At 43.9% G+C, this 12,870-nt stretch overlaps 1 protein-coding gene across 1 annotated transcript in view; it reads left to right on the top strand.

Moving 5' to 3' along the window:
• Positions 1–12,023, top strand: part of LOC147111249 (putative monocarboxylate transporter 5) — a 65,299-nt gene extending 53,276 nt beyond the window's left edge. Inside the window, exons 6-8 of the mRNA XM_086001970.1 lie at positions 1,397–1,608; positions 3,200–3,293; positions 10,764–12,023. Of these exons, the coding sequence (XP_085858096.1) occupies positions 1,397–1,608; positions 3,200–3,293; positions 10,764–11,002 (545 nt within the window). The 3' untranslated portion in view covers positions 11,003–12,023. The remainder of the gene's footprint in view (positions 1–1,396; positions 1,609–3,199; positions 3,294–10,763) is intronic.
• The last annotated feature ends 847 nt before the right edge of the window (positions 12,024–12,870 follow it).

The following is a 12,870-nucleotide window of genomic DNA, read 5'->3' on the forward strand; positions in this document are numbered from 1 at the left end:
AAAGTGGGGGAGCAGTGAGATAGAAGCTTGAGAAAATAGAAGTGTACGTGGGCCGAATGGCCTGTTTCTGTACTGTCAGTGCTATTCTATGTGTCCTACAAACTAGCATTTATAAAGCATCCTTCACATAGAAGAACATCTCAGGGCACTTAACAGGAAGGAGAGGAGTGCGTTGCACATAAATCCAGGCTGACACTCCGGTGCCATACAGAGGGTGTGCTGCACTGTCGGAGGTTCCGTCTTTCAAATGAGATGTTAAACCAAGTCTGTCTTTTCAGGTGGGCTTAAAAGATCCCATCACATTATTTGAAGAAGAGCAGGGGAGTTGTCCTGGCTAATATTTATCCCTCCACCAAGATCATTAAAACAGATTATCTGACCTTTTATCTCATTGCTGTTTTTGGAACCTTGCTGTGCAAAAATTGGCTGCTATGATTCCCTGCATCACAACAGTGATTACACTTCAAAAGTACTGTTATGGCTGTGAATTGCTTTGGGAATCCTGAGGTCATGAAAGGCGCTATATAAATCAAAGTTCTTTCTTTCATCTTAGAGCGCACTTGTTCAGTGCATTATAAAGTTGGGTGAAAACTGCCGGGTGCCTTATTTTATTCGGGCCTGTAATTTAATAATTGGTTTACTTTGTGTTTTAATCCACAGATGCTATTGCATTATGATTGTGATTAGCTGCAAAATGGAAGTTAATATTAATTATTTCAAATACAAGGTTAATGGCAAAATAATCAGTTTTTAAGTACATATATATACTTGAAGGGGATAAAATTGCAGGCCTATGGGGAAAGAGCAGGCGAGTGGGACTGATTGGATGGCTCTTTCAAAGGGCCGGCACAGGCACGATGGGCCGAGCGGCCTCCTTCTGTGCTGTAATATTCTATGATTCTAATAGAGGTCTTTAAAATTATGAAAGGTTTTGATAAAGTAGACACAGAGAGAATGTTTCCACTTGTGGGGAAGAGCATAACTAGAGGCCATCAATATAAGATAGTCACCAAGAAATCCAATAGGGAATTCAGAAGAAACTTCTTTACCCAGAGAGTGGTGAGAATGTGGAACTCGCTGCCACAGGGAGTGGTTGAGGCGAATAGTATAGATGCATTTAACAGGAGACTAGATAAGCATATGAGGGAGAAGGGAATAGAGGGTTATGCTGATAGATTTAGATGAGGAAAGACGGGAGGAGGCTCGAGTGGAGCATAAACGCCGGCATGGACTGGTTGGGCCGAATGGCCTGTTTCTGTGCCGTATATCCGATGTAACCCTATGTAGTAACCTTATTGCCACATACAGTATGATTCTAACTTGTGTATTTTCGTTGCCAACTTACAATGCATTACAGTCACTGACTGCTCTCCTAACATACAAGTTTTTTTTTCAGGCATTGTTGAGATTGTGGCTCAGCTCATCTCTGGCTATGTCGCTGACCGCAACTTGATGAAGAAGTATCATTACCTTAAAGTCTACCTTCTGTTTTGTGGAGCTGTCAATCTTCTGGCACCCCCAGCAAAAACGTTCCCAACACTAATGGTGTACATAGTGTTCTTTGCCACCTTCTGTGGGGGTTATCTGACCTTGTTGCTTCCAGTCTTGGTGAGAGGGAATTTATTCATCATTTTACTTTTATTATTCCTACCCCATTTAGGTTCTTTCCACCACTCACGGCACACAGTTCACCTGCCTCCTTCCAGCTCTCTACCTAAGCTGCTCAGTAAGAAGCCACTAGGAGGTATGTCTGAATCACCTTGGGTGATTTTACCTCCCTTTATGCACGTAAGCTTTCTAGCCTCCAACCGGCCACCTTAGCACTAAAAGTAGCAACACAAGTGGATGAGGCCATAAAGAGTGCAGAAACAGTACTGGAGTTCATTTTCAGAGGATTAGAAGACAAAAGCAGGGAGGTAATGTTAAATTTATAGAGCGCCTTGGTTAGACCACACCTTGGAGTTTTTTTAAAATTCGTTCCTGGGATGTGGACGTCGCTGGCAAGGCCGACATTTATTGCCAATCCTTAATTGCCCTTGAGAAGGCGGTGGTGAGCCGCCATCTTGAACCGCTGCAGTCCATGTGGTGAGGGTACTCCCACGGTGCTGTTAGGTAGGGAGTACCAGGATTTTGACCCAGCGACGATGAAGGAACGGCCAATATACTTCCACGTCAGAATGGTGTGTGACTTGGAGGGGAACTTGGAGGTGGTGGTGTCCTGTGTACTATGTACAGTTCTGGTCTCCATACTACAGAAAGGATATTGAAACATTGGAAAAAGTGCAGCAAAGATTTACAAGGATGTTGCCAGAATTGACAGGATGCAACAATGAGGAGAAATTGAGCAGGCTGGGGCTCTTTGCACGGGAAAAGAGAAGGTGAAGAGGAGACCTGATAGAGGTCTTTAAAATTATGAAGGGATTTGACAGGGTGGATGTGGAGCAAGTGTTTCCACTTGTAGGTGGGGCACAAATAGAAGATAACCACTAACCAATCAAATTTTAGGAGAGAGTGGTGAGAATTTGAAACTAGCTGTCACGTGGAGTGGTGGAGGCAGATTGTATTGACATATTGAAGGGGAGGCTTGATGCAAACATGAGGGAGAAAGGATTAAGGGATACTGGGGGAGGGGCGGAGGGTGGGCGGCGAGCCAGGTGGAAAGAGGTCCTTAGAGTGAGAGAAGGTTCAGGTGGAGTACATACACCGGCATAGACCAGTTGAGCTGAATGGTCTGTTCCTGTGTTGTGGATTCTATGTAATTTTGTATAATTCTATTTCATGTAAAGAAACTTGTCAGGAAATTGTCACCTGAGTGTGGCTCCAAATTCACATCTTGGTATTCCGTGCCGCAATAAATTGCAGCAAGCTTAACTTGAGGATCTTTTACAATAGACTGCAATGCAAATCTGTTTAAATCACGGTATGGTCGGTGCATCATTTCAGCCAGACAGCATCTTCGCTAAAATTCAACAGAATAAATTCATCCAGTGAAGTACGGCAAGTTTAAATATCAGATTTGAACTTAACAGTGAGGTCCTTGGTTGGGCGAATGTTCCAGCACTGGAGCTAGTGGACCTTACCTCCCCCTTTATTCATAAACATTCTTAAAATGTATTCATTATCCTGGCTTCAGAATGACGAAAATTCTCAACACATTTTATGTCTGAATTCTGCTTTGATTAGAATTTTTTTTTTTTAGGTTGACTTTATTGGAATCGATAGAATACAGAAAGGAATGGGCCTCTTCCAGTTCTTTGTGGGGATTGGCTGTTTGATAGGACCGCCAGCAGCAGGTAAGCAGAACCTCCTGGTGTACTCCTACCCTCACCTAAAATATGATCAGATGATGTTCGACACAAAACCCATAGTTTAGGAGTGTAGGAAAGGCTGAGGCATGGCGTTTCAGTGATTGTTGATATAATACTTTCAACTCACTGGTTGAGCAAAGATGTCTCACCTGTCCCAAGTGGATGTCCTTTCCTTACTTTGAAAGGGCTGAAAGATGTAAATGGATTTGAAAGCAATTGCTTATAAGAATACAGATTAGTTCTGTCCATAGCTCAGCTGGTTAAGGCAGTAAGTATAGCTGAGGCAGGGAGACCGGGTAGGTCCCAGGTTTGGCTCCCGGCCTGTGCTAGTTATTGAATCTCAGTTGGACTGATGGTAGAAGCACTAAAATTGGCCTGGATCCTTTAGTTAATGAGGGAGAAACCAACCAGGGTGCCAACTCCTGACTGTTATCCAGTTACCGCTCCTGGAAGTGCACGCGTGTGGATGTTGGATGAGAATAGAATTAGACTCTGTTGAGACACCCCCTACAACTGTTACACATAAAGAATGGCTACTTAGGTGAGACACTAGAGGACACCTAGCACCCATGGAACTGTAACCCAGCAAGTTAAGAACATAAGAAATAAGAGCAGGAGTAGGCCATTCGGCTCCTCGAGCCTGCTCCGCCATTCAGTAAGATCATGGCTGATCTTCTACCTCAACTCCACTTGCCTGCACTATCCCCATATCCCTTGATTCCCTTAATATCCAAAAATCTATCAATCTCTGTTTTGAATATACTCCACATCTGAGCCTCCACAGCCCTCTGGGGTAGAGAATTCCAAAGATTCACCACCCTCTGAGTGAAGAAATTCCTCCTCATCTCAGTCCTAAATGGCCGACCCCTTATTCTGAGACTGTGATCCCTGGTTCTAGACTCCCCAGCCAGGGGAAACATCCTCCCTGCATCTATCCTGTCAAGCCCTGTAAAAATTGTGTATGTTTCAATGAGATCACCTCTCATTCTTCTAAACTCTAGAAAATATAGGCCTAGTTTACACAATCTCTCCTCATAGGACAATTCCCCCATCCCAGGAATCAGTCTGGTGAACCTTTGTTGTACTTCCTCTATGGCAATGTATATCCTTCGTTAGGTAAGGAGACCAAAACTGTACACAATATTCCAGGTGTGGTCTCACCAGGGCCCTATATAATTGCAGTAAGATGTCTTTACTCTTATACTCAAATCCTCTTGCAATAAAGGCCAAAATACCATTTGCTTTCCTAATTGCTTGCTGTACCTGCATGTCAACGTTCATCGATTTGTGTAAAAGGACACCCAGGTCCCTCTGAACACCAACATTTCCCAATCTCTCACCATTTAAAAAATTCTCTGCTTCTCTATTTTTCCAACCAAAGTGGATAAATTGACATTTCTCCACATTATATTCAATTTGCCATGTTCTTGCCCACTCACTTAGCCTGTCTATATCCCCTTGAAGCCTCTTTGCATCCTCCTAGACTGGCATAGTGGTTAGCACTGTTGCCTCACAGCGCCAGAGACCCGGGTTCGAATCTGGCCTCGGGTGACTGTCTGTGTGGAGTTTGCACATTCTCCCCGTGTTTGCGTGGGTTTCCTCCGGGTGCTCCGGTTTCCTCCCACAGTCCAAAGATGTGCGGGTTAGGTTGATTGGCTATGATAAATTGACCCTTAGTGTTAGGGGGATTAAATAGGGTGGGATATGTGTTGGTGTAGGGGTTACGAGGATCGGGTGGGCTATGTGTCGGTGCAGGCTCGATGGGCCGAAATGGCCTCTATCTGCACTGTGGGGTTTCTGTGATTCCTCACAACTTACATTCCCACCTAGCTTTGTATCATCAGCAAACTTGAATATATTACATTTGGTCCCCTCATCCAAATCATTGATGTAGATTGTGAATAGCTGAGGCCCAAGCACTGATCTTTGCGGTACCTCACTAGTTACAGCCTGCCAACCCGAAAATGACCCGTTTATTCCTACTCTCTGTTTTCTGTCCGTTAACCAATCTTCAATCCATGCTAGTATATTGCCCCCAATCTCATGAGCTCTAATTTTGTTTAATAAGCTCTTGTGTGGCACCTTATCGAATGCCTTCTGAAAATCTAAATACACCGCATCCACTGGTTCCCCCTTATCTATTCTGCGAGTTACAACCTCTGACAGATTCGTCAAACATGATTTCCCATTCATAATTGCGTGTTGACTCTGCCCAATCCTATTATTATTTTCTAAGTGCCCTGTTACCACGTCCTTAATAATAGATTCTAGCATTTTCCCTACTACTGATGTAAGGCTAACTGGTCTGTAGTTCCCCATTTTCTCACTCCCTCCTTTCTTAAATAGTGGGGTTACATTTGCTACCTTCCAATCCGCGGGAACCGTTCTGGAATCTATGGAATTTTGGAAGATTACAACCAATGCATCCACTATCTCTATAGCCACTTCTTTTTAAAACCGTAGATTGTAGGCCATCTGGTCTAGGGGATTTATTGGCTTTCAGTCCCATTAATTTCTCCAGTACTTTTTTTTAACGAATATTAATTTCTTTCAGTTCCTCACTCTCGCTAGACCCTTGGTTCTCCACTATTTCTGGGAGTTTTTTTTGCGTCTTCTTCCGTGAAGATAGACACAAAGTATTTGTTTAATTTCTCTGCCATTTCTTTATTCCCCATTATAATTTCTCCTGTCTCAGCCTGTAAGGGACCCACGTTTACTTTTGCTAATCTTTTCCTTTTTACATACCTATAGAAGCTTTTACAGTCTTTTTATGTCTCTCGCTAGTTTATTCTCATATTCTATTTTCAGTTTTTTTTAATCAATTTCTTGGTTCTCCTTTTCTGAATTCTAAAATCCTCCCAATCCTCAGGCTTACTACTCTTTTTGGCAACATTATAAGCCTCTTCCTTTAATCTAATACTATCTTTAATTCTCGTTAGCCACAGTTGGAATATTTTTTCCATGGTGTCTTTATCCCTTAAGGGAATGTATATTCATTGCGGTTATGAATTATTTCCTTAAATGTTTGCCATTGCTTTTCTGCTGTCATATTTTTAAATCTAGTTTCCCAACCTACTTAGCCAACTCGCCTTTCATACCTACGTAATTTGCTTTGTTCAGGAACCTAGTTTCAGACTTAACTAAATCACTCTGAAACTCAACATAAAATTCTATCACATTATGATCACTGCTCCCCAGAGGCTCCTTTATTACAAGGTTATTAATTAACCCTGTCTCATTGCCCAGTACTAGATCTAAAATAGCCAATTTCCTCATAGGTTCCTTGACATACGGATATAGAAAACTACCTTGAATACATTCCATGAACTCCTCTTCTGCACTATTACTGCAAATTTGGTTTGCCCAGTCTATATGAAAGTTAAAGCCCCCCATGATTACTGTATTACCCTTATTACATGCATCTCTAATTTCCTGCTTTATATTCTGCCCGACACTACAACCACTGTTAGGGGGCATATAGACTACTCCCACTAGTATTTTCTGCCCCTTGTTGTTTCTTAGCTCCACCCAAACTGATTCTACATTTTGTATTTCTGAGCCAAGATCCTTTCTCTCTACTGTCTTTATTCCCTCCTTTATTATCAGGGTTACCCCTCCTCCTTTTCCATTCTGCCTGTCTCTTCTAAAAGTCAAATATCCTGGAATATTTAGTTCCCAACTTTGGTCACTCTGCAACCACGTCTCTGTAATGACTATTAAATCAAACCCATTTATTTCTATCTGTGCGATTAATTCATCTATTTTGTTGCGAATGCTTTGTGCATTCAGATATAGTGGCCTAGAAATTCGGTGGGGTTAGCGCCCAATTAGAGGCGTTAGAGGGTCTTGCGCCGGAATTATAGCTGGTAACGAAATTGCGTTGGGCCCTACCATCGGCGTTAGCCGGTAGCGCTGCGCCGGCACCGATGACGTCATCGGTGTGCGCAGCGTCCTGGTTGCCGTGGTAACCCGGCCCCAAGCCCAAATTCAGTTGCGGCCGCCTCGCCCGTGGCAGCCGCAACCAACGATTGTTGAAAGGGATGTTACACACCTTTGCGCCGGCGCATAAAGGTGGAGCGGCGGCCGGCCGCTTTCCCGGCGGCCGCCTGCCCGCACCTCCCTCCCCGGACTCCTCCACCACCCCCCCGCGGCACTGATGTGTGTGGCCCGCGAGCCCGGCTCTTCCCCGAGGTGCCGGGCTCATTTGTCGGGCGAATCGACCGGCCAGCGGTCGGCTGCAGGCAGCTCCTCCTTAACAGAAGGAGGAGGCCTGCAGTACCCCAGCCTGCCGCACCGCCTCGGGTGCCGCAGCGGGGGATTAGCGCCTCAAAATTGCACTGAACGCCCATAGTGAGGCGCAAAAACCCTCCATTAGCGCCCGCCGCCGTCTGGGCCCGGGGCAACCGAATTTTCGTCGGGCGCAGCGGCATTAACGCCAGCGCAAAATTTCGGGCACTAAAGCCCTGGCGGACCCACAACCGAATTTCTAGGCCAGTACCTTTAGCTTTAACTTTATTCTATTTTTCCCTGATGTCACTTTAGTCACTAATGCCCTATTACCTTTATTAATTTTTTTTGTCCCTGACTCGCTCTGTTTATCTTTACCCAGATCACTACTCTGCTCTATAGCCTTGACATTTCTCTTACTGCTTTTGAATTTACCCGTTCCCCCCCCCCCCACCACCTTCATTAGTTTAAAGCTCTATCTACCGCCCTAGTTATTTGATTCACCAGGACACTGGCCCCAGTGGAGCCCGTCCCCACGGAACAGCTCCCTCTTTCCCCAATACTGGTGCCAGTGCCCCATGAATCGAAACCCCTGCCTCCCACACCACTCTTTGAGCCACGCATTTAACCTTCTAATCTGCTTGTCCCTATGCCAATTTGCGCGTGGCTCAGGTAACAATCCAGAGATTATTACCTGTGAGGTTCTGCATTTTAATTGCGACCCTAGCTCCTCAAACTCTCTAAGCAGAATCTCATTCCTAGTTCTACCTTTGTCGTTGGTTCCTACATGGACCACGACAACTGGATCCTCCCCCTCCCTCTCCAAGTTCTTCTCCAGCCACGAGGAGACACCCTGTACCCTGGCACTGGGCAGGCAACACAACCTTTGGAACTCCTGGTCGTGGCTGAAGAGAAAAGTATCTATCCCTCTGACTATACCGTCCCCTGCCACTACCACATTCCTTTTCACTCCCCCCACTTGCATGGCCTCCTGCGCCATGGTCAGTTTGCTCATCCACCCTGCAGTCTTTATTCTCATCCCCACAGGTAGCAAGTATCTCATACCTGTTGGTCAAAGTCAAGGGCTGAGGCTCCTCCATCACTACATCCTGGGTCTCCATATCTTCCTGACTTGCAGTCACGCCCTCCTGTCCCTGACCATTGATGAATTCTAAAGTACTACTTAACCTAAGGGGTGTGACTGCCTCCTGGAACAAAGTGTCCGGGTAACTCACCCCCTCCCTGATGCCCCGCAATGTCTGTACCTCGTACTCCAGCTCAACAAGTCTGAGCCAAAGTTCCTGGAGCTGCAGACACTTACCGCAGATGTGGTTGCTCGAGATCTCGCTGGTCTCCACAAACTCCCACATGCTGTTGGAACATGCCTTCAGGAGAAGAGGAGCAAAGGGTGGGAAAGAAGAGGAAGAAAGTTAGATTTTAACCACAATGAAGTGATAGACATAGAAACATAGAAGATAGGAGCAGGAGTAGGCCATTCGGCCCCTCGAGCCTGTTCCGCCATTTAATGAGATCATGGCTGATCATCCAAATTCAGTACCCTGTCCCTGCTTTCTCCCCATATCCATTGATCCCTTTAGTCTTAAGAAATATATCTAACTGCTTCTAGACAAATCAGTCCAGTGGAAGTGTCTGACCAGCTGTCTTGCTATAACATATTGGCAGAGATTAGAGTGGCCTAAGAAGCATTCTATTAAAACCACGCTGGAGCGATTTTCATAACATAACACAAATATGACTGTTACGTATGGGACATGGGAGTGGCCTAGCGTCTATAGCAGACAAGCATCTGACTATTAACTAGGTGGTGAGTCATATGGCTACATCACAATCAGACTTGGTAGTGGGATGAGTCTCCTCAGTCCTGAGACTGCCTGTCACTCCAGTCTTCCTACCTCAATTTTCTCTTCCCCACCCCATTTTCAGTCTGCTTGACATTCAGACTGATTCCCTCAAATGAGTGAGTTTCCTCTTTGCAAAGCTAAGGGCTCCCTGTCACTCAGCCTCACTGCTTCAGTTGCCTGAGTTTCCATAGTTCCAAACCCAGGACTCCCTGCCTCTCTAACTCACTGATTCGGGTGGGCGAATGTTCTCCCTTCTCTGCTTGGTTTAGAGAAGCAATGTTGCATTGGTTGTAGCAAAATATAGTGCTACCGCACTGATACCTCACAGCTTAAAGGGTTAAATTATGAGGACAGGTTGCATACACTTGGCTTGTAGTCCCTTCGGTATAAAACATTGAGGGGTGATCCGATCGAGTTGTTTAAAGGATCTGATAGGGTAGATAGAGATTTCCTCTGATGGGGGAATGAGGGGACAAAATCTTAACATTAGAGCTAGGCCATTCAGCAGCAAAATATAGAAGCACTTTTCACACAAAGGATGGTAGAAATGTGTAACTTGCCTCCCCCAAAAGGCTGTGGATGCTGTGACAATTGGAGTTTCAAGACTGAGATCGATAGATTGTTGTTAGGTAAGGGTATCAAGGAACAGTGTTGAGGTGCAGGTCAGTCATGATCATTTTTTTTTTATCCCTAATTGCCCTCAAGAAGGTGGAGGTGAGCATGAGTGTCTTGCTAGGCCATTTCAGCGGGCAGTTTAGAGTCAACCACATTGCTGTTGTGTCTGGAGTCACATATAGGCCAGACCAGGTCAGGACGGCAGATTTCCTTCCCTAAAGGACATTAGTGAAACAGATGGGTTTTTACAACAATCCAGTCGTTTCATGGTCACCATTACTGATACTAGCTTTTTAATTCCAGATTTATTTAACTGAATTTAAATTCCACAACTGCCGTGGTGGGATTTGAACTCATGTCATAATCAATCATAATCAACTTTATTGTCATTGTTAGTGCACAAGTGCAGTACAACAAAATGTAGGCTTGCGGCTCCTGAGAGTGTACGTTTAGATTAAGACATTTAAATATTCAACATACATTTGGTTTGTAATACATTAACATAAACATAACCATAATAAAGTGCATTGGCAGATGCCACGATGCCACTGTACTCCTATCTAATTGAATGGTGGAGCAATGGCCTCCTCCTGTTCACATGTTCCGATCAAAAGTAACTTATCCGCTGTTTATAATCTTCAGAAATCATACATTGAAAGCTGCAAAATTACACACCAAACAGGTTTTTGATTTGTGTAGAAGTTTTTTAAATTCCTGTTAGTCAGCTAAAGTCCATTTCTCTTGTTCTTAGGCGCTCTTTATGACCTCACCAAAAATTACGACGCTTCGTTCCAGCTGGCTGGCTCTTGTTACTTTGTGGCGTGCCTACTTTTATTTTTTGTTCCACTGGCTGAGCGAAAACTGTCCAAAGAGGCTGAAAAAAGAGTAATGGAAGACTCCGACAACTTGGCTCAGGAGAACGTTCTCCCTCCATCTCCTGAGTGCTCACCTATGAAGAAGGAGTACTTAGAGCTGGAAAGCATGGTCTGAGGAAGGCAGTGCCTGGAGCACCAGACCCTTGATTTTGCTACTACCGGTGTCCTCAGTTGTTCAGACCTTTAGATGGTAACAGAATAATAAATGAATGAAATCACTTATGTCCAACTGAAAGTAAGAGGCGGTTGGCTGTCAGATATTTCCATCTATCACGTTGAGGAGAAACTGGAAGTCTGATGGATCTTTTGGGCTGGACTTTTTCATATTGATTTCAGACCAATCAAAGTTGGAAAGAAGGAAAGCAGCACTTTATTTAAAAATTCATATTGAATACTGAAGAATATAATAATTTCAACGGAGCAATATTTCTGATATTTTTTGGATTATAACTTTTAAATGAATGTATTTTACAACACATAACCCAGGGACTGATACGAATGAGACCATCAGTGTTGTTGGAGAGTTGAAAAGAAAGTTTTAATGGATTGACGGTGACCAGAATATTTTCAATAAAGAAATCTTGTGGAGTTCAGAATGAATTCCAATGTTGCTATTAGCCCCATTCTGGGATTATCGTATTATCAACACTGGGAGAGTTCTGAGAACACATCACCTAACCTCCTAGCTGGGAATAACACATGACATAGCAAAAATGATACCCTAAAAGTAATTGGGGGCAAATGCATATTAAGTAAAGAACAAATATAAAATTGCTAAAGACCTAAGTGGAACAGAGGGTTAGTGAATCAATGTCAAGGAATGGGTAGGCATTGATTCAAAGCCCAAATCTAGTTCTGTTAGGGATGAAACATTGATTATCTACTGCTTGATGCACTACGGTGTTGCTCACTAATTTATATGGCATTTGTTCCTTTTTATTTTACCCTCTTTATAGTGCCTTGGGACATTTTTTCTATCGTAAAGCTGCTGAATAAAGTCAAGTTGTTATTGGTTGGACTCTTGCCTTTGCCCTCGCCTGCCTTAGTGCTCTGTGATTGGAAGTAGAGTCCTTGTTCTCTCCCAGTTTACTCAATCTGATTCAATACCTTTCTTCTCTCTCTACGAGCTCATTCCCCGCCCCCATCTCTCGGTTCAATATTATTTTACTTTATAATTCCTACCTCTCCTCTCCAGCGCTGTATTATGACTTGATTTGCCGTACTCTTCTACTTGTCCTAGCCTGGTTGCTATACTGCTCTGCTTTCTATGCTCTCTCCCTCATAAATGGTTCAAAAAATAAGGTTTAGGATTCAGCTGAAGCTGCACGTACTCTGACAGAACAAGAAAGACTTGCATTTATGGAGCGCCTTTCACGACCACCGGACGTCTCAGAGCGCTTTACAGCCAATGAAGTACTTTTGAAGTGGAGTCACTGTTGTAATGTGGGAAACGCGGCAGCCAATTTGCACACAGCAAGCTCCCACAAACGGCAATGTGATAATGACCAGACAAACTGTTTTTGTTATGTTGTTTGAGGGATAAATATTGGCCCAGGACACCGGGGATAACTCCCCTGCTCTTCTTCAAAATAGTGCCATGGGATCTTTTACATCCACCTGAGAGAGTAGACGGGGCCTCAGTTTAACGTCTCGTCCGAAAGGCGGCACCTCTGACTCTGGACATTATTTAGTTATAGTTCTTCAGCAAATTGTCTCTTTTTTGTTTAATTATTTGTCCTCAATGACCTCCCATGCTGCTTTAAATAGGGAGAGGAAGGTGTATTTCTGATAACTGTTGTTCAGGTCAGAACTGGCGGGACAGGTGTGACCTGCTCTCAGGCATATTCCTCCTCCAAGCCAGGTCAGTAAAAAGTATTTTTTCAGCATTGACTTAAAATTAACAACTTGTTACCAACATATATTAAATATGAAGCTAATATACTAGCAATGAAACTAGTGTCTATGTTTATAGCCATTAATGCA

This window comes from Somniosus microcephalus, chromosome 11 (genome assembly GCF_052327205.1).
Source record: "Somniosus microcephalus isolate GS21.2 chromosome 11, FLI_Smic_1.0, whole genome shotgun sequence".
In the NCBI taxonomy this organism is placed as follows: Eukaryota; Metazoa; Chordata; class Chondrichthyes; order Squaliformes; family Somniosidae; genus Somniosus; species Somniosus microcephalus.